Below are 25,152 nucleotides of genomic sequence, written 5' to 3' on the forward strand. Positions count from 1 at the left end.
GTTAAGAGGGGATAACTTTATTAAGAGACGACCATGAGGGACCTTATCGAACGCTTTTTCAAAATCTAAAGATATTGCCACGACCTCGACACAGCTGACAGCCACACGGTGCAATTCGGCGCCACATGCTAGGCATGTTGGGTGGCTCGCAGAAGAAGAGAACGACGAAGGTGCCAGGACAGCGATCAATAAAGAGATCTCCAGCGTCGACCGAAGTCCTTTGTGGCTTTGTCTGTGACAAACTGGTGGAGGTGCTGGGTACGCGTCTATGTACTCTGACCCCCAGGAACTGGAAGTGGACAACCTACGCAAAAGCCGACGGCTTCAAAGACTGCCTCCGGAATACGGCCTGCAAGATCTGCCGAGGATGTCCACCACAACCGCAAGCCAGACACAGGAGACGTACGGTACGGGACAGCCTCCTGCGTCGCTGGTTCTCCACACCCCACGCTGGCCGCGGCCGTTCCATGGTGAGCCTTTTGAGGACGTGGAAGACTGGCTTGACGACTTTGATCGTGTGGCTGACGTCAATTATTGGGACGAGCAGAAAAAGTTACGGAACGTGTACTTCGCCCTAGAGGACTCTGCCCGAACATGGTTCGCTAACCACGAGCCATCCATTACCACCTGGCAAGAATTTCAGCAGCAGATACGCGATACGTACAGCAGCCCCGCAAGAAAAGAACGAGCAGAGCAAGCCCTTCAGAACAGGGTTCAAAGGCCGAACGAAAGCGTCGCCATGTTCGTCGAGGACATGTCGCGGCTTTTCAAGCGTGCGGACCCTGGCATGACAGAAGCGAAGAAAGTACGCCTGCTGATGCGTGCAGTGAAAGAACAGCTGTTTGCTGGACTGATGCGAAGGCCTCCAGGTACAGTAGCTGAGTTCGTCAGTGAGGCTACGACAATGGAGCGAGCCCTTCAGCAACGTTCCTCAGCCTACGATCGCCAAATCAGCCTGGGATCAGCGTCTTCTCTCTCGTTGCCCTATGACACCAATGCGCTTCGAGAGCTTGTGCGTAGTGTCGTGCGTGAGGAGCTCGATCGACTACAGGGAGCACGATTTCAACCGACCGTAACGTCCCTCACAGATATCGTCCGCGAAGAAGTCCGCCAGGCGGCACAGCCATTCGTGCAAACCAGACCTGAAGCCGCCCCCGTACTGACTTATGCACAAGCAGTGAGGCTACCATCGCAACCCGGGAACCACCGTAACCCGCCTTCTTCTGAAGAACCACTGTGCCACTTCCAGGGCCAAGCTTCACGTACAAATATATACGGGTCCACGAGCCCCCGAATCAATACGCGAAAGTCAGACGTGTGGCGCACACCGGACTATCAGCCACTCTGCTTCCACTGTGGCGAAGCGGGCCACTTGTACCGTGCCTGCTACTACCGAAGAATAGGACTCCAGGGCTATCACCCTGGCGCTCGTCGCCCACGTAAGGGAGAGCGCCCGAGAGAAATCCAGCAATATCTGGCCAGTCAACCTTCGTTGCCGTACGCGCAGTTTCCACCGGTTGAACAGTCCCTGCCAACGACCCGATCTCCGTCTCCGCAGAGGCGCCAGTCACGATCACCACCTCCTCGACGATCGGCGTCACCTAGCCGCTACACTACGTTCTCCGCTTCCGTGGGCAACCGGGCCACGAGCCCAAGTCGGGGAAACTAAGAACAGCGACCTCTGGGGGTGGGGCCGCTGTCCAACGCACTTCGAAAGATCCTCCGCTGCGACCCCCCGACGACGGCGTCGACGACGACGACGATAACGATGACGACAACGACGACTGCGTACCTTCGACACCTTCCTGCGAAAACCGTGAATCTGTTTCAGCCGACATACTTGTTTCTGTAGATAACCACCCGGTAACCGCTCTTGTCGATACTGGTGCCGATTATTCTGTCATGAGCGGACAACTGGTTACTGCACTTCGCAAGGTGACGACACCATGGCCAGGACTTAAACTCCGTACAGCCGGCGGTCATGTTCTCACGCCGATCGGCAAATGCACTGCGAGGATACAAATTCGTGAGGCCACATTTGTCGGTTCATTTATTATACTGGCAGAGTGCTCCAGGCAGGTCATACTCGGCATGGACTTTCTTCGGGAGTACGGCGCAATCATCAACCTTCGCGAGTTACTTGTCACTTTTTCCAGCGAACACGCAACTCATTCGGGCGACTACCACCCACAGTCCACGGTGTTACGCGTTTCGGGTGACTGTGCTACTTTACCACCCAGGAGTACTGCGTTGATCACCGTAGAAACAGACGATGATCCTCCCCGTCTCGGTATCGCTGAAGGCAATCTGTCAGTCTTGTTGGCGCGACAGGTTTGCGTAGCCCGCGGCATCTTGCAGCTGTCGTCACGGACTGCTCAGATTTTAGTGACCAATTTCAGTCGTGAATACCAGCACTTCGCCCCACGAACTGCCATTGCCTATTTGGAGCCAGTCAGTGACTTTCCCGCTTGTTTAACTGTAGGACACACTGATGAAGATTCTAACTGTGACGTACCAGCCAACAACAATATTGATGTAAATTCTAAATTATCAGCTGAACAACAGGCTAGCATTTGGAGCCTTTTACAGTCTTTTGCGGACTGTTTCGCTTCAACATCGAAGGTCAACCAAACGCCTATTGCGAAACACAGAATTATTACAAATCCCAATGACAGACCTGTGCGCCAACGTGCCTACCGTGTTTCTCGTAAAGAGCAAGACGCCATTCGAAATCAAGTCCAACAAATGCTTACCGACGATATCATACAGCCCTCCACCAGTCCATGGGCGTCACCTGTGGTTCTGGTGAAAAAGAAAGACGGCACACTGCGTTTTTGCGGTGACTATCGCAAGCTGAACAACGTTACGAAGAAGGACGTTTATCCCCTTCCCCGCATCGACGACTCTTTGGACCGCCTTCGACACGCTCGATACTTCTCATCGATGGACCTTCGCAGCGGCTACTGGCAAATAGAGGTTGATGAGCGTGACCGTGAGAAAACCGCATTTATTACGCCTGACGGACTCTACGAATTCAAGGTCCTTCCTTTCGGATTGTGCTCTGCGCCTGCTACTTTTCAGCGCATGATGGACACGGTTCTATCAGGTCTCAAGTGGCAGTCATGCCTTGTCTATTTAGATGATATCGTTATGTTCTCAGAAACTTTTGAGCAGCACATCCAGCGTTTACAAGCAGTTCTTGCCGCAATTCGTACTGCTGGTCTGTCTTTAAAGCCTGAAAAATGCCATTTCGGGTATGACGAACTCAAATTTTTAGGCCATGTCATCAGCTACGAAGGCATTCGACCAGACCCCGACAAAACCATTGCTGTTGCTTCGTTTCCAACACCTTCGAACAAACACGAACTCCGCCGTTTTCTAGGGCTTTGCGCATATTATCGACGCTTCGTGGCTAACTTTTCACGGATAGCCGAACCTTTGCAACGGTTGACTAAGGATAATGTTCCGTTTGTCTGGGAGCAGGACCAACAAGAAGCCTTCTGTGAACTCCGGAAACGTCTGCGCACACCTCCTGTTCTAGGACACTTTGACGAAGACAGTGACACCGAGTTGCACACGGATGCCAGCAACGTTGGCCTGGGTGCCGTCATCGTCCAGTGGCAGGATGGAGCCGAACGCGTGATTGCATACGCAAGCCGCACTTTGTCTCCAGCTGAAAGGAACTATTCCACTACGGAAAAGGAATGCTTGGCTGTGGTGTGGGCAATTACTAAGTTCCGACCATATTTGTACGGCCGATCATTTCGAGTTGTGACAGATCACCATTCATTGTGCTGGCTCGCCAATCTGAAGGATCCATCTGGCCGTCTTGCACGCTGGAGTCTTCGCTTGCAAGAATACGATATGACGATAGTATTCAAGTCCGGGCGTATCCACACCGACGCCGACTGCCTGTCACGTGCTCCACTTCAACCGTCGCCAAACGACTTTGCTGAAGAGGACGCATTTCTGTCCATTATCACAGCATCAGACATCAGCAAGCAACAGCGCGATGATTCAGAACTCCGGCCGCTCATCGACTACCTTGAGAACCGTCTACCAGAGCCGCCTCGTATGTTTATGCGCAAGTTATCCTCCTTTTTTCTCCGCGATGGCGTGGTCTACAAATTAGGTTTTCACTCGACCGCAACCGCCTGCCTCCTTGTAGTGCCGTCTTCACTACGTGACGACATCCTGCGGGCCTCTCACGACGAGCCATCTTCGGGCCACTTGGGCTTCGCACGGACGTTTTCACGCATACGCCAAAAGTACTTCTGGCCTAACCTTCGCCGTGACGTAAAGCAATACGTGAAGACATGCCGCGACTGCCAGAGACGCAAGACACCACCCGTGCGTCCTGCTGGACTTCTCCATCCCGTGGATCCTCCGAGGATCCCTTTTCAGCAGGTTGGCATAGATTTGCTTGGACCATTCCCCACGTCGAGGGCTGGTAACCGCTGGATTGCTGTTGCCACAGACTACCTTACACGATACATTGAAACCAGAGCTCTCCCACGAGGCACCGCTAATGATATTGCGACCTTCTTTGTAAATGGTATCGTACTCCGCCACGGTGCCCCTAGAGTGGTTATAACAGACCGGGGCACAGCATTTACAGCGAAGCTCACAGAAGATATCATGCTTCTCAGTGGTACAGTTCACCGCAAAGCCACTGCTTACCATCCCCAGACGAATGGGCTCACAGAAAGGCTAAACAAAACGATCGCTGATATGATTTCCATGTATGTTGACGTCGACCACAAGAACTGGGACGACGTTCTCCCATATGTTACGTTTGCATACAATACTGCCGTTCAAGAAACTACCGGCTTCACCCCTTTTCGCTTGGTGCACGGCCGGGAAGCTGTCACAACGTTGGATGCAATGCTTTTACCCACCTACTGCTCTAATGTTGCCACTGATGCTGCCGAATTTGCTCGATGCGCCGAAGAGGCGCGCCAGCTCGCACGAATGCGTATCCGCTACCAACAACAAAATGACGCCGACCGCTACAATCTTCGTCACCGCGACGTCACTTATCAACCCGGTGACAGAGTATGGGTGTGGACACCGATCCGCCAGCGTGGTCGGTCGGAGAAGCTTTTGCGCCGCTGCTTTGGACCTTACAGGGTCGTTCAACGACTCGGCGACGTCACATACGAAGTGATTCCTGAAGGAGAAGGCACCACGCACCGTCCCCGACGCCCACCCCTGTCCGATGTCGTTCACGTCTCTCGACTGAAGTTATACAACAGCCGCTGAACGCAAAGCTCCGCACCTCTCTCACCATCTGCGTCTCTCTTAACAGTATCCCCGTGGCAATCTCCAGTGCATCAATATCCCGCATCGAGACGATGCTCCTAGGGAGGGGGGTAATGCCACGACCTCGACACAGCTGACAGCCACACGGTGCAATTCGGTGCCACATGCTAGGCATGTTGGGTGGCTCGCAGAAGAAGAGAACGACGAAGGTGCCAGGACAGCGATCAATAAAGAGATCTCCAGCGTCGACCGAAGTCCTTTGTGGCTTTGTCTGTAACAATATTGTGTCAGTCGGGATGTTACGATCTAGGTTTAAATGTAAGTCGTGCAAGAAAAGAGCAAGTTGAGTGTCACAGGAATGATATTTGCGGAAACCATGCTGACTTGGGTGAAAAAATTCGACCGATGTTAGGAAGTTAGCAAGATGCGAGTATAAAATATGTTCCATCGCTTGTTATGGAAATAGCAATATGCCACGCTATATGCCATGCCATGCAAGATGACATGCGATATATGCTGGTTATATTGTCGCATCATTGTGTCACTAAAGGTTGTCATACCAGGTCTTACATGCATGACAAAATTATTCCTCAATATTTTGATATTGGCAGCCAGCACACAACTGTCATGAAACAAAAATCGACAGTGCATGCTTTTTATCTGAAATATTTTCATACATAAATATTCAAAGCGCGCAACAATAACATAATTCAAACTGAAAATGATGCCACATCATTGGCACATCTGGGATCGGCCAGGGAAAAAGATTCGGAACATATACGATATGAGAAAGTGAAGTCTAGAAGCGTACGGTGAGGGGCTAGTTGGTATGACATTATGAGAACAAAGAAGAAAGAAAAACTGCGCAAGAAAGAACAAGACAGAGAAAGAACCACACGACACAGGCGCAGACTAACAACTGGTTTAATGCTCCAACGCTGGTTTAGTGCTACATGATAGCGGCAGTGGTCTTTGTGGCTGGTGCACATGCGTTCGGTCGTTGGTGGGAAAGAGGCGTTGAAGCATTAAACCAGTTGTTAGTCTGCGCCTGTGTCGTGTGGTTCTTTCTCTGTCTTGTTCTTTGTTGCGCAGTTTTTCTTTTTTCTTTGTTCTCATAATGAAAAAGTGGTGTTACAGTCGATAAGAAAGAGTTGGCATGAAATAATAAACATAAGTGACATTGGCCGAATGCAGGATGCGAAAAGAGGACCCCTAGAACAGCAGCTCGTTATCACTTGGCTTACGTTTACTTCAACTAATACTTCAACTGGGGCTACGAGTCTTACACTTGCTGTAGCATTCTAACATGTTACTATCACAGTCATTGCTTCGCCGTTGTGACAAAACTGTAGTATTTTTTTATCAGAGTATCAAATTTCCTTTCGTTTATCCTGTAACCACAACTACCGTGGACTACCATGTATTCGCTTGCATTTTAGCCCATAAAGGTGCGTTTTCGACCTCCACAATCTTCTTTCATGTAGTGAAAAATAAGTACTAAGAAATCGACAGAAGGCAGGTATTCAAAGCACTGTGGGTGAGCTGGTCTGGATTACGTAATTGTTTTATTTCATTTTTTTAAATCAACAGCGAAACAGGACGACCTAGTTTGCGGAAGCAAAGAGCAAGCCGCAGTCGTTTCCGTCACTTTTTATGCAGATTTCGTGCGCTCTTTGTTTGCAAGGGGCCAAAGGAAGTATTTTCAAAGCCTGGAAAACAGGTCTTTTGAATTGGACAGAACCCAATCTAGCTGAGTATGCGCAAAACTAAGCCGAAGGATATAGATGAATACTCGCGAGGAAGAAGTATATTCTTTCAATTTCTCAATCTTGTTGCTTATTTTCTACCATCCTTTCTAACTTTATCTGTTTGTTTTTTCGGTAATATCAAAAAGCCATAACAACAGAACACCCGCCGTGGTTGCTCAGTGGCTATGGTGTTGGGCTGCTGAGCACGAGGTCGCGGGATCGAATCCCGGCCACGGCGGCCACATTTCGATGGGGGCGAAATGCGAAAACACCCGTGTACTTAGATTTAGGTGCACGTTAAAGAACCCCAGGTGGTCAAAATTTCCGGAGTCCTCCGCTACGGCGTGCCTCATAATCAGAAAGTGGTTTTGGCACGTAAAACCCCATACTTTAAAAAAATAAAAACAGAACACATTAGCGACTTTTATTTATTCCTTGACCTATGTCCTTCACTACGGACAAATATTGTTCAAATGGCGATGGCTATTTATGCCATCGGGAAAAGCTAAGCAGGATATATTGCCATTGTATACTTACAATGGGGTCTTTTTACTACAGGTACACGAAAAGTGTGGTAGCGCTCAGTGAAATATGTATAATCTGCATTAATACGCTACGCGACTTATTGTATATATTGGAAAATTCACCACCTACCCTCCTTCTTTCCCTCTTTTTGTGTAGGTTGATTCATTGCGATCGGAAATGGTTATGCAAGTTTATCTATGCTCGGAATAAACAGCTATGCGATAGACTCTTGCAGAGATTTTAGGGTTTTTAAAGGTTCTCTAAAGACAAAATAGATTTGTGTTTGCGTCATTAAATTAGCCTCCCACAATACGAAACAAAAAAAGCCACTCTTAGCACGAGAAAGTGCTTCAAAAAAGATGCGAGAAGGAAAAGACGGGTGGCATCGCCGCCGTGAAGTTCTCGCACCTAAAGCTTTACTCGCACCGGCTCGATGTAACGCCATGACGCCATGAAACAACACGTCCTCGGGCCTTGGGGAATTTTTACTAGTAATAAAGGTCTAGTCTAAAATATCCGAAGACTGAACTTCGCAAGTTCCAAAAACATCTAATGAACCACTAGGCGGGCAAAATGCAAAGAATTACATTGCATTTTGTGACGTCACATTGGCGTTACGGCCTTGGGGTTTTTGCGCGAAATAAAGAAAAATGAGGCGTTTATACTTATTTTTTTATCTAATAATCAACTTATTCCCACAAAAAATTGACGAAAGTAGAGATTTTCAGGAACATTTGCTTAATCTAAACGTTTTTTTTTTTAATTGTTGCAATACGCGAAACTTTCTTTGCCGTAGCCTACCACGGTACTACGTCCATCGGTTAGACGGTGAGTGTCTCGCAGTTTGCGGCTATATATATATTAGCAACGAATTCTACACACAGCTTGTTGACCACCAAAGCAGTGCGAATGTGCGCACCTCTGTTATGCTTAATGAGACAATGTATAACTGCACAGAACCTATACATATCCAATGTAGCTGCACAGGCGTGTGTATGTGTTTCTCCCACTGTGTGTGCTCTTACTTTTCATCTTTCTATCTCCTTTTATCCTTCCGCAGTGAAGGACTTATCAAACTGGATGCTTCACGTTCGGTTAACCTCTCTCCCTTTCGCTTCTCATTTCTCTCTCGCTCTCTCTAGGTATCTCCAAGACGCAAAGCTATTCCATTAAGAAATCTATTTATCCATTAAATGACCTCATTATTTAATAAACAAACATAATCCTAATGTGATAGCGCATGATATCGTCCGGCTTATTTTGTTTTCTAACTTCGGTTGTTTCATTCTTCAAGAAGTTGTGAATATGCCATCGATTGCTCCGGTCTATATAAGGCGACATTTCGTGCGACAAAGTGGTGACAGTGACGGCGCACCGGTCTTATGCGTTTTAATACGATAAATCATTACACAACCCCTGCAAGTATGACACCCGCTCATAAATTTCTCTAAAGAGACCACAAACTGTTATCTAATAACATTATTTTCAATGGTTTCTTTTATTTTCTTCATATTTCTTACATATGGCCTCCTCCATTCTTGATTAAGTGTAACACAACCTGTGTAGAAGCCATAAATGTGTTCACGCATGTCTCCCACTTCTTTCTTCTGATACCCTTCCTCCTTCTTACCTCGACAAACATCCGAGCATCGTCTGCGTGTTCGTTACATTTCTGCATCGGCGTCCCGAAATTTGCACCCGAATGAACAGCTGTTTGAACACAGGAAATTCTGTAAACTGGTTGGCACACAAACATAATTTGTATGAAATTAAACTTGAGACCTCTGCGGGGCATGACCATTGCATGAGATTACACGCTGAATAAAAAATAAGGAGAAGTGTACGCATCGATTCGGGTAGGGAAGGGAATCGAGGACGACAGAATATTAGGCGGGTTGATGGATGGACGGATGGATGGGTCGATGAGCTTTATTGTGATCCTTTAGGGCGCGCGTTAGCGTACGCCGGGCCGCTCCCACGTCGGGACTGAGAGGCCGAGCCTCTCCACCACGTCGTGGGCCCGTTGGACAGCCCATAACTGTTGTTCAAGGTTGGGGCTCCACAGAACTGCATCCCAACGTGAAAAGGTGTTGCTTTTGGCACCACGTAACGCGGGACACCAGCAGAAGACGTGATCTAAGTTAGGTGAGTCGTTGCAAAGTGCACGTGCATTTGTTGCTGAACTTTGGCGTAAATCCTGTGAAGAAGTAGGGGGCTTGGAAATGCCCCCGTCTGTAGAAATCTTAGTGTTAAAGCCTGAGATATATTGAGTTTGCAGTGTGGGAGGGAGTAGATGCTCCGAGCCAAGTAAAATTGCTTAGTAAGTTCGTTGTATGAGGAGTCCCGATCGTCTGTACCCCCAACATCACGCTGTCCGGTAGCTACGAGGTCAATGATCCCTTGCGCAACATTGTGTGCCGACTCGCTGAGGTTGGGCGGGGCACCGTCAATCTGTCCCATGTGGGCTGAGAGCCATACGACTGTGTGTGTCTTAAATTCCTTGCTTCCTAGTATCCTTAGGGCCTGCTTAGATACGGTTCCTTTCGCAAATGCCCGAACGGCTGATATCGAGTCACTGTAGATTGTTGTCCTCTTGTCGCCCAATAAGGACATCGCTATTGCAGCCTGCTCTGCGATCTCAGAGGACATCGTCCGAATCGAGATTCAGTTCCTGGCTTGACTTTCATGGCCTACGCTAACCATAGCAAAATCCCGTCCGTGAGCGTAGCACGCTGCGTCTACGAAACTGCTCTCCGAAGCCCGTTCACGAGCCTTTTTCAGGAGGACCCTCGCGCGTGCCTGACGTCTTCCAACGTTGTGTTCCGGACGGTTGTTTCGTAGGATTGGGGCGACAGGGATGTGGTCCCGCTGCTCTCGAGAGATGCTGCAGAACTTTGTACTAAATATTGGAAGGGGGGGGGACGCCCAGCTACTGTAGGATGTGTCTTCCAGCTTGTGTGGCAGATAGTCTGGTGAACTGGGCCCTCTCCAGCGCTTTCGCGATTTCCTCTAGCCTGTTATGCCTGTTATGCATGCCGAGTTGAAATAAGCGTTCCATGTGCGTGTGTATGGGGAGGCAGAGAGCTCTCTTGATTGCCTCCCTGATTAATGCGTTAAGCTTATCCCCCTCCGATGTTTGCCAGTTGTGCATGGCCGCGACATAAGTGAAATGAAACAATACGAATGCATGTACCAATCTCACGAGGTTAACTTCTGCGAGGACCTGCTGCTGGCTGGCCACCCTTCGTATTAGTCTGATGGCATTGACCGTCTTCTTAGCGAGTCGCAGGCGGGTTGATTAAATCAGGAAACTTGCAAATGGAAGTTGGAATCACCTAGGGCAAGGCAAGGGTAATTGAATATCGCTGGAAGAGGCCTACTCCATGCAGTGAACATAAAAATACGCTGATGATGATAGCATTTAATCAAGCTCTTTGCTTCATATAGAATCCAAGATGTGCTTTGAATCTGCACAACGTGTAGACATCATGTGGCTATCTGCATAGGATTTATATTAAATGGGTTAAGGAAGCTTAGCCTAACGTTGATTGCAAGTTTTTTTCGTGCGGTTTTAAGAGTAACGTGGTGCGTGCAACGATAAAATTGGCTCGACAACGCAGATCGGATACACGAAAAGTTCTTGCGCTACAATGGTTCGTAAGAACAAGTGATTAACTGATAAATTGGTTTTAAAAAACAAATGTCAGCCAATTATTATGCCCGACATAATATTAGGGCCAGACCCCAGCCGATAGCATTTCAGAACTTCTGCAAAAGAAATGTTTTGTGAATCGGTGTCCGCTTCTTTAAATCCTTGTTGCACATTATTAAAGATAGTTCTGGCATTTGATGCGACGAAGGCAGGAACTATATAGGTCCTTGATAACGAGCTGAGACATATTATATTGTGCTGAAATACACGATGACTTATCTGGATTGATGGATGATTGATTGGCGGGCGACAGGCAAATGCAAGAGAAGCATCGTTATTGGTATATTTCTTTGAAAAAACATGCATATTATTCAAATAGTGAAGGAGCAACACGTTTTTTTTTCTTTTTAGCGAACAACATCTAACAGTACGATGAGTCTTCAGATCATCAATGCCATGTACAAGGTAATGTTAGTCATTATTAAATATTATATCGGTGCACTATTTAATGAACGTGACTAAACGCATATTGCTTGCTTTGCGACTCAGAGCCACTCAGTATTTTCGTATATGGTAGTAATATGCAGAAAGCTAAACAGGGTTGATTCGGACGTTCCTTAGAATGCCCTATAGTTTGTTTTATTTTACACGTTCCAAAATTTGATGCCTGAGAAACTGATTAATACAGCTTGACCACTTGTTTGATTACGAGGAATAAAATGAAAACGAAAAAAAGAAAACTTGTGAAACTCGTTTCGTAGAGCAGCCAGCAGCATGCTTTATAATCCCGTGCTCCTTCTGGTGTTCATGCATGCATTCAATTTTTGACGTAAATTACCTGCCCAAACCTGTATGCCCAAACACTTCAAGTCAAAGAATTAGAACTAAGTGTAAACGTTAGAATTATCAAATATATCAGCCAGTCTGTAAAGGAAAAATTGCTCTCTATGTCACAGGCCACATAAAAAAATAGGCGAGATAGAGTAACGTACACAGTGAAATTGCACAAGAGAAAGCTTCAAATGTATTCCATGCATGAGAGCTGAAAGCTCTTGGGTGAGAACTGCGCGAGGACGGGACAAGGAAACAAACAAACTCGAGTGCAGTCAATGAGAAGATTAATACCAACAGGTATATGGTACAAGGATAAGGAAGAAACAGGGCCCGATGTAGGAGCAATAACTTGAAGTGGTGTTTAGCTGGGCTTGTTGGTGCATATAAACTTTTGGGTGAACTGCGTCATCGATCCCTATTTCTATACCATGTTCGTGCTCCACATACTTTTTTCCACAGTTCACCCAAAACTTAACATGCACCAACAAGCCCGGCGAAAAACCCGTCTTCAGTTTGTGTCTTCTACATCGGGCTCTGTTTAAACCGTAACTTTGCACCATATACATGTTTTCATTAACCTCCTCATCGACGCAGTTGACCCAAAAGTTACTGTGCAGCAACAAGCCCAGCTAAACACCCTTCAACTGAAATCTGTCTGTTCGTCAAGCTAACGTCTTCAAACGGCGCCAGCGGGCAACTTCTCGAGCCGCAATTAAGAGTCACCTCGTATGAACGTATGTCGTGGTAATTTATACAGATTTTTTTCTCTTTCTCTCTTCCACCACGTTGTTGCGATAGCACTTTGGTCCGATCCCTGCTACCGCTACAGCCTCTTTGGAACGAACACAAAAGAAAACCCCATTTTATTTCTTTTTTGTGTGTGTGGCCAGGCAGCGCAAACTTTCAGTCGTTTGCAAGAGCCCTTCGTTTAGGAAGCGTTAATCAATACCTAATTGAAATCGTGGCCACCCGTGTGACTGTGAAACATCTAAGTTAGGACGTGCGTGCGCGCACTAGATAGCCTATCAGCTTCGCTTTTTCCATCCGAAATCGGCCGTCCCGATACGGTCATTATCGAAAATCATTAGCGCAGCAATCTCTCAGACCAGTTTAATGATCGAATTTCGTAACCGATTTCGTGGGGACGTTTCGAGTTGGCTTTGCTAGGCATACAATTGCCATTTGTTTCTAACATGGCGCAATAACGACCGACGCTGTCGTGTGACCGACACCCTCGTATAGAACGTTACATCATTGCCGACGAGAATTAGCAGCTTCGAGCGAGATAAAGTATTCCCTCTGTCACCTGCTTCCAGGCGGTACTTTAAACACGATTCAAAGCCACACGCCTTATTGCGACAGCCAGGAAGCCTGCATCGCCTTAAAGTCAGCGAGAACGGGCGGTGAACGACTATTCGCCCGTTGTGGCCATTATTCACTGGTGTCGAATTCGCCTAGAAGGTTAATCAGTGTCGGCAATTTGGAGTGAATAGGGAATCATTTGTATCCCGAAGTCCCCCAAACGTTCGTTTCTTGCCAGCACTAACGTTCTCCCTGGACCGTGCGCATGGCTTTGCGCAAGGTTGGTTTGGTTCGTCGGGCTCTTTCGTCCGTTCACGCGGACTTGTAAACGTGCAGACAGACTGGTTAGCTTTCAGTTTCTGGGTACAATGCCTTCTCCGTTTTCTCAATTTTGGGCTTCACCCTTTGCTTCTTAAATGTTTAGCTAGCTTCTTCTTGTAGGACAGCAATGGGTTCAACTCCTCGCATGGTATTAAACGAGTACATTTTCTTGGGATGCACACGATGCAAGTGAGGTGCGCATGCAGTCAGGATAATGTTCAATCATATTTATTTTATTTTTTGAGAGTGATATTGTAAGTGCTTCCTTTATCAGTTTCTCGCGCAACAATCAGCCATGAGCATGGACCATGGCCTTCAACGGAGGAATGCAGTAAGCACCAGTGTGCATGCATGTCACTTTACTGTTATTTGCTAAGGGGCATGTAAGAGCTAGCTAACGCCGCTACCAACTCGGGCCAACATTTTGTTTGACAGTGTTCGAGATGCAAATGACAAGAAATGACTGTCTGTGACTGATACTATGCAAGGCAAAGCCATGACATCCGCCGGCTTAGCACGAGTTTCTTTATGGCACCTGCTTTGAATTGCCCATGGTAAAGATAACAAGCAGAGCAACGTTTCCCATGATGTACGCATGATTGGTGTCTTCAGAGGGTCACATAAATCCGCCGTGAAGGATAAAAAAATATTAAATTATGAGGTTTTAGGTGCCAGAACCACGATTTGATTATGAAGCACGCCGTAGTGGGGCACTCCGGAAATTTGGACCACCTGCGGTTCTTTAATGTGCACCTAAATCTAAGTACAAGGATATTTTCGCATTTTGCCCCCATGGAAATGCGGCCTCCATGTCCGGGATTCGATCCCGCGACCTCGTGCTTAGCAGCCCACCACCATAGCCACTAAGCAACCACGGCGGGTACGTACACCGCGAAAGATAGGCCCGGAATCAGTTGTAAGGTTACAATATAAAAGACGAATTGAAAACGAGGAAAAGAATATATAAAGAAACATTAGGTGAAGAAAACAAACGCTAATTGAGTGGCCCAACCTATGGGCACAGAGAAAGGTAACTTAGAAAATATTAATCGCAAGGAGAATTTTAAGCAGGAATTATTCCGGCAGTCGGTTTCTTTTACAAGAATAAACAGGAAAATCCACGCAGATAACTTCAGTTCCGAACCAATAAACATAACTTAAGCTTTATTAGCTACAATATGTAACTGTCAATATTACTAGAAACTGGCTAATTTGTGATGACTTAACAAGTGGGACAAGGAGCCGCATAGCTGAGCTTTTTCTATAACTTTTTTTCCTCAGGTCACCCCGCAAGGCCGCTTTTTATGCATCTTTTGTTTTTTGTAATGTCCTTGTCGTTCGCTAGCATATGTGACCTTACTGGAACACAGCTGCCTATGAATAGGTTGATAGCTGCTTCCGAATTTTCAATCGTTTCTTCACTGCGATACCTGTTAAGGCTAGTAGCAAACTGCCGTGACGCAGCCGGAGATATCATCCGTGTCTATCACGGCCGCGCGTACACGTTGGAATTTATTATGGAGTGTGGTGCAACCGGTACATGGGCTTTTCGCCTAGGCATGCTCGCATGTGTGTACGATTATAGATGCAGATTTAATTTACTCTCTTGAACTAACTCCGTCCTAGGTTTTCGTACCTGCGACGTTTCTTCTTTAAAATGTTTTCGTTATTATTACTACTATTATATCGCGAGAATGAGTAGTCGTCATCATTCTATAGATATATATTTTGTTTATTATATTTTATTAAACAATTGTGTTCATCATAATGATGCATCCATGGCAGGAATCGGCAAAAAGAAAAGAAGACCCTTTCAAGAGCTAAGGAGTGGCCGGCGCCTTAAACTGTGCGTCAACATCTCCTTATATAATCTAAATTTTAACAGAATGCACATCACCACTCGGGTTTCCATTCTGCCAGAGAAAGTGAGGATTATAAGTATAACAACGGTGGGTTAAACGACCTTTGGCCGAGGAAACATTAACAAAACCCCCTGCAAAATAGGCGCCGCACGAGGTTCATGTTGCTGGGCAATCATCGCGAGCGTTTCTCCTTGTGCGCGTGAATGGATGCAACGTGTTCGTATTAAAGGAAGGAGAACGGAACTGAAAAGGCACCTGCCTATGCAAAGAATATTACAAGGCCTTTACAAATATGTGAGCTTGTCCTGAATAGACCGCGGCTTTGTATTTAGGCAAGGGGACGCATATATGGCAAAAGAAAAAGAAAACTTACCTGGCCATACAAAGTCGAAGAAAGACACGATTAGTGCCAGGGCCCACGTAGAAATAAGGCGCGGATGTCGCATTGCAGCGAAGGCCCGACAGCACAATCAAGCACGCCTTCTCAGATATCTGCGAAAAGAGTCCACACACACACAAAAAAAAGAAAAGGAAATGGAGGTGAGAAGATACTCGACTTTTCACCTTGCTTGGCACACACTCGTTTGCAATCTCAATTTCGAAAGCAATAAACACGTAACGCACATTCATTTGAAAAAGTTTTATTCACAATAACTAACTGTAAATAAGTACTTTCAGTTGTTGCAATAGTTCAGTGGCCAAGAGAGAGAGAGATGTAGAAGGAAGGCAGAGAGGTTAACCACATATTAGTCTCCGCTTTGCTGCCCTACACTGGGGTTGGAAGAAAGGAGTTAACATTCTATAGGTGTAGTAATATATTTTGTTTATTGTATATTGTTAAACTCAGTGGCCAAGGAGTTCTAAAGACATATAAGGCTCCTGAAACTTGGTTCATGAAACGGCCTATGTCAGTCGAGGTGAGTCTTTCACACTTAGATCTCGACTACGCATCAGTTTATTCTGTTCCCGACTTTCGCAACTGGTGCGATACAGGTAGCGTTGTCAATGAATTAATCCTTCGAGTACCACGAAAACCCGCAAGTAGAGGTTCCCAAAATCGCTAAATACAGGTAGAATGTCAGTATGATGATAACGATGGCCACGATGCAAATATGCAGCAATAACCTTTGGACGATGGCCGAGCGCGTCGCTGGCGAGGAAATCGACAAGAGCGTTAATACAGTGCGCAAAGTCGACTTGCCTCAGTGCTCTTATATACACTTGGCTGTATATGCACTATAGACTCTTTTCTTTTTCGTCGCTATATTCCTTCACTACAGTGCAGGGTGGCAAACCGAACGCGCGTCTTCTCAACATCCCTGCCTCTTCTTGTGTCTCTCTCTTCCTTCCTGCGCCTACACAGTATTCCACAGAAACGGCACGTGGGAAAAAAAAAACACAGCCTTCTTTTTGTACACAAAGCAGTTAGCGAGAGAGCTGAAGTTTTACAAATTTCAGCTCTACATTACACGTGGGACGCATTCTCAAGAACCACGTCTGCCTTAGGATGCACAATGTATCGCTCTGGTTCGCTAGAGAGAGAGAGAGAGAGAGAAACATTTATTTCATTTCGGCCCCCTGTCCGGGGCTACTGGGAGTTAGGGTGGTGGTGAGAGGCTGCCGGAAACGGGGGCGAAGGTGCGACGTTGGTGGCGTCGACTCTTGATTGGGCTGGGTCCGCTTCTTGGGGTACTCCAATCCCAAGCGCCATGGTGAGCTCCGTTAACGCGGCCACATTACGTGGTGTTGGGTCAGCCAGCCACTCCTCTAATGTGTGTGGTCTTTTTGGTAGCGTCCTAAGTATAGACTGTAGTGCGTGTTGACTTCCCGGGCAGTACCAGAGTGTATGGGGTGTATTGGGATATCCTCCACAATGTGTGCACTTGGGGGAGCCGTCTTTTCCAGCTATGTAGTGTAGAGTGTTTTGTGTGGGTAGGCAGTGTGTTTGGGCTTGGCGCCAAGTGGCAGCGGCCTCGCGTGTTGAGGAGCGTGGTGGAGCTGGGAGAGTAGTATCTTGTTCATGCCATTTCTCTAATTTTAGGCGGCGCATGTTTGAAGATATTTGTTTTAATTCTGTAGAACTGGGTGCGTCTGTCCACTGAAGAGGAGGTCCCGGAATATTTGCGCGGGATAGAGCGTGGGCCTTTTCGTTTCCCTCGATGTTACAGTGGCTAGGTACCCATTGAATAGTGATGTGGTGTGCAGGATTATTCGTCGTATATCGATGCAGGATTTCACGGATGGGGTTGGGCAGGTTTCCGGTGAGGAACGCTCGGCATGCTGCTTGACTGTCTGTGCGAATGAGGATGCTGGTGTGTGTGTGCTGCGGTGCTGTGACTGCTTCAGTTATTGCCACTATTTCAGCCGTTACTTGGCTAGGAAGGCCTGCGTACAGGCCTTGGGTATACGCATTGGTCGCGGCGTTGTATGTCGCCGTGCGGTGTGTTGTGGGGTCTGTACCCGGGGATGCGTCTGTGTAGTACACAGTGGTGTCCGGAGGATTATGTTGGGTGCGTTTTGCGCGTGCTTGTCTTCTTCCTTGGTCTGTTTGCGGGTCCATGTTTCGGGGAATCGGCAACGTGTGAATGTTGTTAAGCGTTTGCCACGGTGGAGGTGGCAGCGTTATTTCAGGCATGTTGTCTTGAGAATGTCCGAGATCTTTAAGCAGAGCTTGACCTTGGTGTGATCGTTTTAATCTATTTATTTGTGATTCTGTGTGGACGTCCAATAGTCTGCTAAGATTTGGAAGTATGTCGGTTTGGCTTACTCTGTGATTTGGCGCGTATCTTGGAAGTCCTAAAGTGATTTTGGCAAGTTGCCTGTACAGGTTTGGTTCGCTAGAGTATCGCCTGTTGTGGCCACGAAATGCACGCGAAGACGCCACTGCCACATCTGAGGGTCTCTGGCCTCCAATACCCTGCGTACATTTCGAAGCGCGAGCAATGCGTCATAGCTAAATGACTTGCGCGTCCGTCTTATATTGATGCACCTTGACGTTCTCGTTTCGTTGGTTGTCTGACAAGAGGATTCAGATACCATTGACGCCTTTGATTTTCGTTTCCTCAAGCCCAGACATTGTTTTTCCAAGCTACTTGCTATCAGTTCATTTGTTTTTGTCTTTATTGCGTGTTTCTGGTCTGCGTTCCCTTCTACGTTCCTGTGTGTGATACATATATTTCCATTTATCGTGCTATTTGCACTTGCTACTACACTTTGTATTTCTTGCATTCCTCCCCTGCAGTGCCACGTGAGGAATGTGGATAACGAAATAAACAAATAAAATAAGTGCATTGACTCAGACACGTAAGTGAAATCGCAATGAAGGTCACGGACAGCTCGTTTCCAGCGTTAATTCGGCTACTCTCAACGCGTTTCGACCATGTTTGTGTATGACGCCTAATGTGTGTCAATGTCTGAGGTGACACGCATCTCACAGTTAACCGTTGAACATAATGCGCTCTTCTAGTGGCAGGTCTGTATGCATTAGAGATACCCTTAAGCCGATTATATATATGCAAGTATTTTGGCGTGATTTATTGTACAGTTACGGAGAAGAGAGGTACGCTCACTGACGTATACGCGCATGTGTCGAGACTCACTATAGTGTGTGGTGCAACCTATACTCGTGTGCTTTCTTTGTTTATACCAGTGTATCCAACACAATATGTCCACTTCGAGAAGAACCGTAAACTAGGTGAGGTATTTCGAGTTTCAACGACTCTGTTCGTATCTTTGTCCATCGTGTTGTGGCTTTCTTTTTTCCCGTGTCAGTTTAGCACTTCCTTGCGACCATATGGGCTTCATTCACTTTTTTTTCATTATTTATGTTGCCAGAGCTTTGCTGCTGTTCAAAAGTTGACATGTCCCCTCTTCTTCACCTGTACACCGTGTTATCCTCATCCCGCTCCAGGCGAGCGCAAACCCCGCAAATATCACAAATCTGTACTGCGGCAGGCCGCAAGGTGGAGAAAAAAATATGACAATAAAAATTTGTGATCTACCGGCAGTAGAGAAAGCTACTATGAAAATCCTTACGGGCTTCCGAGAAAACAAAACTTTGCAGTGGAAGAAAATTCTCACTGGTCCGTGTAACACAAGCTTTGAAGGATTTAACTTTGAGAGCATTCATGACGTCAACGAAGTTTTGCGCATGGGGCTTGGTGCACAATGAAAATGATCTTTCTTTTCAGATGCGGTGGAGTGGCACGTGCGCCGGTGGTAGAGATTCCATGGAAGCAAATGAAATAGCGACACAAGCACAAACTCGCTTCTGTTTGCATACGTAAATAAACATACGCAAAATTGGGGCCTACGTTTTTTTGATGTCCTCTTATTGCCCAGCCTAAATGGTTTGTAAATGCACATATCTGTTCTGTGTCTGTTATTTCACGATCAACTTGATTTCTTATTATAAATGATGTATACCTTAGAAAAGTCTTTTGTGAATGTCTCCATTTGCTCCTCGACATCAATGTAGCCTATAATGATGTTGTAACTAAAGATTCTTCACATTCTACTTTGCATATACATTGCATCCTTTTCAGTATATGAAATAAAGCGCAGTCAGGGTTTCAAAAACCAAGAGACGCTGTGTTCATCCCGAATAATACGAGTAACAATAAAGACAGACGTGCGATGCGCTTTAATTTCCACAAGTCAATCTGTAACACCCTGACGCACGGGAGTAAATTTATGTTTGTTCCTTTTTCGACATTCCTGGTAATTTATCGGAACATTCTCGTTGCCCTTCACTTCTGTACAATAAATAGACCATTTCCCAGAGACGACATACATGTTCGTAAGGCAGAGATAGAACGTTACATAAAACGGCTCCTGTCACAGTAACCAAGGAACACCTCACACAGCTCTCAGAAACACCTCACAGAAGCTGGCAGGTGCCAAGATTCCGTCCACATATCACAATATTTGTTTTGTTTATTACGAATGTAATATTCTTCGCCAATGATATTTTGCTAGCCTTAATATGATTTTTTAATGGTATGAGAACATCTAGTTAAAGAAGCAAAGATCGAAAACACTGAACAGAAAACAACAGAAGGCAACAGCCAACAGCCAGCAGAAAATACTCTTCATAGTGATTCATACTGCTCGCTTCTTTGTAATCTTTGTCCGCACTGGCAACAGTAAAATGACAAACATTTTACTGTAGGAATTCTGCAGAATGTGCTTCTATACTCGATCCACTGCAGCGTGTGGCTCGTGTTGTGTTGCGTACCTTCCAAGGTAGGTTTCAATGGGCACAGGTGTGTTAACTAGTGATGGCCAACTATAGCACGTGTGTCAGCAAGCATGAAAAAAAAAATTTGGACATCGACCTTTCAAGCTCGTCTTGAAATAAAGATGTTAAAACCTCAAGGCTGTACGGTGCTACGAATTTTGAATAAGCTAAAGCAAAAAAAAATTGTTCACATGATAGCTCCACTCATTCTATGAATCGGACTTCGTAGGTAGTAAGAGGTGGTCGAGAAAGAAAAAATATGTGCCTATTATGTAGCTGAAACCTATTCAATGTTATCTAACGTTATTACGGACTAATGATTGCTATCTCTAAGATGATACCTTAAAGGTATTGGGACGTGTGCGTTTAGTGAAGCGTGATATGTACAGTTGTGTGGGTATTTTTTTTTTAGATTGTGTGAGGTATTTGGGCCCAAGAAAGCATTAATTAAAGTATACGGTGCTGTACTATTGGAACGCATATTATTTATCCCATATCTCAGAAAGTTCTTCCGAGCGAGTGCACGAGAAAAAAATTGAGGACAAGTGCAAGCATTGCTACGGCAATGTTCACTAAATGAAGTGAGGAGAATGTGCAGGGTGAAAGGAACTAAACTGCTCGGTAATGTCATCAAGGGGCACGAATATAGCACGAAAACATTTGGAACCTTCAGATCTTATTACAGAGCTGAGAGGCGAACGCGATCTTATCCGAGGCAAGTAGCAAAAACATAAGCCTCACAACAGGCTCAGCTTACGTATCAGGGGTTTCTCTCTTTTTTCGCCGAGAACGTCAGTTGCCAAAGTGCGAAACAAAACGTGCGCGTAAGAGTCTAAGCTTACAGTATATCCATCTTGCAAGTCAGTAAAAGCGTTTGTTGTCCGTGAAATGGTATTTCCAGCAAGTGGCAGGCAGCAGAAGAAAAAGAAAGTGAGAAGCGACGTTTAGCAGGAAAAACAAAGGCAACAAGGGAAGTGAGCTGGAAGGGAAGTTCAAAACACAACGCAACCTGGCAAATCACGGGAGCGCTCAAATGGAGCGTCGCTCTAGTGCGGAAACATTGACGCCCGCCTCTTTCAGCACTGCTGTTACAAGGCTGTTTCTGGGAACGTTTCAAGCGAACGCCTCTGCAGATCCCGCAGAACACGGCTTGGTCGCCATTGTTTACAGACCTCTCAAGAACAGAGAGTCCTGCTACGTTGAAGCGTTTGCTAGGATAGAAAAAAAATGGAAAGGAACACGCCGAGCGATAAAAGCGGCGCAGAGTGTTGCGGAGTCTCCTGTAAAAGCGACGAAAGATGAGCCCCGGAAGTGTGGCCGTGTCCAAAACACGAAACAAGGACGCGAAGGCTTCGCCCTCGAATGAAGTCCATATAAAGCATCCTCTCACTACATTCGCTATAGCGAATGGCCTCATACTTGTTTGAGTTTCTCTCTCCTTCGCTTCTCCACTGTCCACCTGCTGCAGCACTCCTCGTACGAAGCCCTACATTGTACGAGTGGCCCCGGCACGAAACTGAACGGCAAGCTTTCCGGTGACATTGGCGCCATTAGCGCCATCTGGATCGCATTTCCAATACAGAACTGTTCGCTCAGAGAGCGAGGCACTCACAAAAATTTTATTTCTTCTTTCTTCGTTTGCCTTACGGTTGGGAGATAAAAAGCTTCGTTCTAACATTACCAGCTTGTATCAGTTCCTGACTGGTAGGGCGAGTGATAGAGAAACTGAGCAAGCGAGAGAAGGGTTCTCGTAAATTCTGTTATAGAGTAATATGCGTAGTAACGCAGTCACTACCGAACATTCCAAAATCCACTGTGCTACACTTTACACAGAATGGACACAATATGAACGGCACAGATCTGGCTCCCACAGAGCGGGCACAAAGCGCACACAATATGATCTTACCCAAAGGCCTCGTTTGGTCAGCCTCACATGCACAATTTCATCGTGATAAAGGTTATTAGCTCTAGTAAACTTGTGGGGCAGTGATCGTCTCAAAGCCGTTTTCTCTCATAAAAAGAGCTTCTAGCAGAGCAGCTTAAATTTCGGTGAGCATAAGATGGCCCGCTAGGCGTAATGTAAAAAAAAACTCTGACCTATATTCGAAACCGTTAACCATTTCATGTCTAGCGCAACTTCCATTAGGTGCGGCGTCATCATACTCAAATTCGTTTTTCTTTTTCCAGAATTAGTATGAATAATGTTTGGTTTTCTCGGCTTCCCGAAGAACTATCGCCAGAGGCGTAGGGCAGAGAGTGTGTATCGCCGTTGAAATGCTATCTGTCCTGCTCTGTTACTAATAGTTTGCTGCGCAGATATTGAGGTAGAAAATAAGTAGACTACTCCATTTATCTATGTTATGCAAAGCTGTATGAGTTGCAAGTTGTGGCATCCACCAATAAAATATACAGGAACACAAAGGAGGCGAGAAAAGACAGCGCTAGTGTCACCTCTACTTTTTTCTTGTCTCCATCTTTTCGCACAACAAATCATGGATTTGCTCCAGCTCGCCCAGTACATCATTCATCTCAAACGTATAGGGACAGTAACCAGACATCTTTTCCAATTAACCTCCCTACCTCCTCTATATATCTCTATTGCGTATTCAATCGATTGCAGTTTTTGCAGTGATTTACAGAAACTTCTTTTCGTGACTACAGACACTGTGTGCTAGTAACATTGAACTATGTTTGGAATCGTATAATTACTCGAGTGTCTCTAAATAAAGAAAGCGCAGATTTGTTGCAGCTTCACTGAACACCGACTCTAGGCTCTTAGCGATCCCATTGAATGCAGGAAATCCTTCTTCGAAAGTATTCATCCCATGCGCAAAGGCAGCAAGTACGAGAACGCGTAACAGAGAAAAATATGCATTTTTGCTTCAGTAACGCTGACAGAATCCATGTGCACAATCTCCTAAGCGCAACTGTGCAATTTTTTAGAGTTACGTTAACATGCAAATTTGTTGGATTCATTACATTTCTTCAGTGCTATAGTGTCCACTGATGCTTAATGAATCGGGTAAGCACTAATCCCAATCCACCCTCACGGAGAGAAGAAATTAATTTGCTGTTTGCCCCAATACTTGAGTAAATGTTATGAGGCCTCTACTGCCATAAAGGGCGGAAGGTCTGATTCTTTATGACCACTCAAAACTATTTGCCCCGCGATTGGGTCGGCCAGCAAGATAAGAGAAATTTCTCAGTAGCAGTCAAGCTTCAAAGGGAAAAGGGACACTACTCAAACGAGAGAGCTTCTCTTTCTTTAATATTTCCGTCATGAAGCTCATTTTATCATTTGCCTTGAGGAATTGCGCTGTGGTTCTTTTTGTTTGCTTTTTGATTAGTGATCTCCCGAATCCAATCGTGGCCTTAAATGAACATATAATATCCTAGCGCCAACAGAGTGCAAATGGGGAAAAAAAGCGAAACGGAGTGAGGAAAAAAGCTTGCAAGGAGTCAAGGCTTAGTACTGGAATGGAATTGTTTCGATTGCGAAAAAAAAGGTATACGTACACTGTCTAGTTCGTTGATCAAGGGGAAGGCGGGGGAGCGCGCTCTAGATTGGAAAATGCACCAACTTCAACAGCTCGTATGGCTGAGGGCACAGTACACCGACACCCATTATAAGAAACGATTGCTCACAAGCACTTTCTTTTGAATTGCTTTATCTTGCTTCTCAAATGAGACTGAATCGTAGCGTGCAGTGAGTGAGTGAGTGAGTGAGTGAGTGAGTGAGTGAGTGAGTGAGTGAGTGAGTGAGTGAGTGAGTGAGTGAGTGAGTGAGTGAGTGAGTGAGTGAGTGAGTGAGTGAGTGAGTGAGTGAGTGAGTGAGTGAGTGAGTGAGTGAGTGAGTGAGTGAGTGAGTGAGTGAGTGAGTGAGTGAGTGAGTGAGTGAGTGAGTGAGTGAGTGAGTGAGTGAGTGAGTGAGTGAGTGAGTGAGTGAGTGAGTGAGTGAGTGAGTGAGTGAGTGAGTGAGTGAGTGAGTGAGTGAGTGAGTGAGTGAGTGAGTGAGTGAGTGAGTGAGTGAGTGAGTGAGTGAGTGAGTGAGTGAGTGAGTGAGTGAGTGAGTGAGTGAGTGAGTGAGTGAGTGAGTGAGTGAGTGAGTGAGTGAGTGAGTGAGTGAGTGAGTGAGTGAGTGAGTGAGTGAGTGAGTGAGTGAGTGAGTGAGTGAGTGAGTGAGTGAGTGAGTGAGTGAGTGAGTGAGTGAGTGAGTGAGTGAGTGAGTGAGTGAGTGAGTGAGTGAGTGAGTGAGTGAGTGAGTGAGTGAGTGAGTGAGTGAGTGAGTGAGTGAGTGAGTGAGTGAGTGAGTGAGTGAGTGAGTGAGTGAGTGAGTGAGTGAGTGAGTGAGTGAGTGAGTGAGTGAGTGAGTGAGTGAGTGAGTGAGTGAGTGAGTGAGTGAGTGAG

The 25,152-nt window shown here is 46.1% G+C and overlaps 1 protein-coding gene across 2 annotated transcripts in view; it reads right to left on the reverse strand.

Moving 5' to 3' along the window:
- LOC135909764 (nephrin-like) overlaps positions 1-25,152 on the reverse strand; it is a 114,441-nt gene that overhangs the window by 85,360 nt on the left and 3,929 nt on the right. For both annotated transcript variants that reach the window (XM_065441833.2, XM_065441834.2), the window contains exon 2: positions 15,880-15,998. In XM_065441833.2, the coding sequence (XP_065297905.1) occupies positions 15,880-15,952 (73 nt within the window). In that variant the 5' untranslated portion in view covers positions 15,953-15,998. The remainder of the gene's footprint in view (positions 1-15,879; positions 15,999-25,152) is intronic.

Source organism: Dermacentor albipictus, chromosome 4 (genome assembly GCF_038994185.2).
Source record: "Dermacentor albipictus isolate Rhodes 1998 colony chromosome 4, USDA_Dalb.pri_finalv2, whole genome shotgun sequence".
NCBI lineage: Eukaryota > Metazoa > Arthropoda > Arachnida > Ixodida > Ixodidae > Dermacentor > Dermacentor albipictus.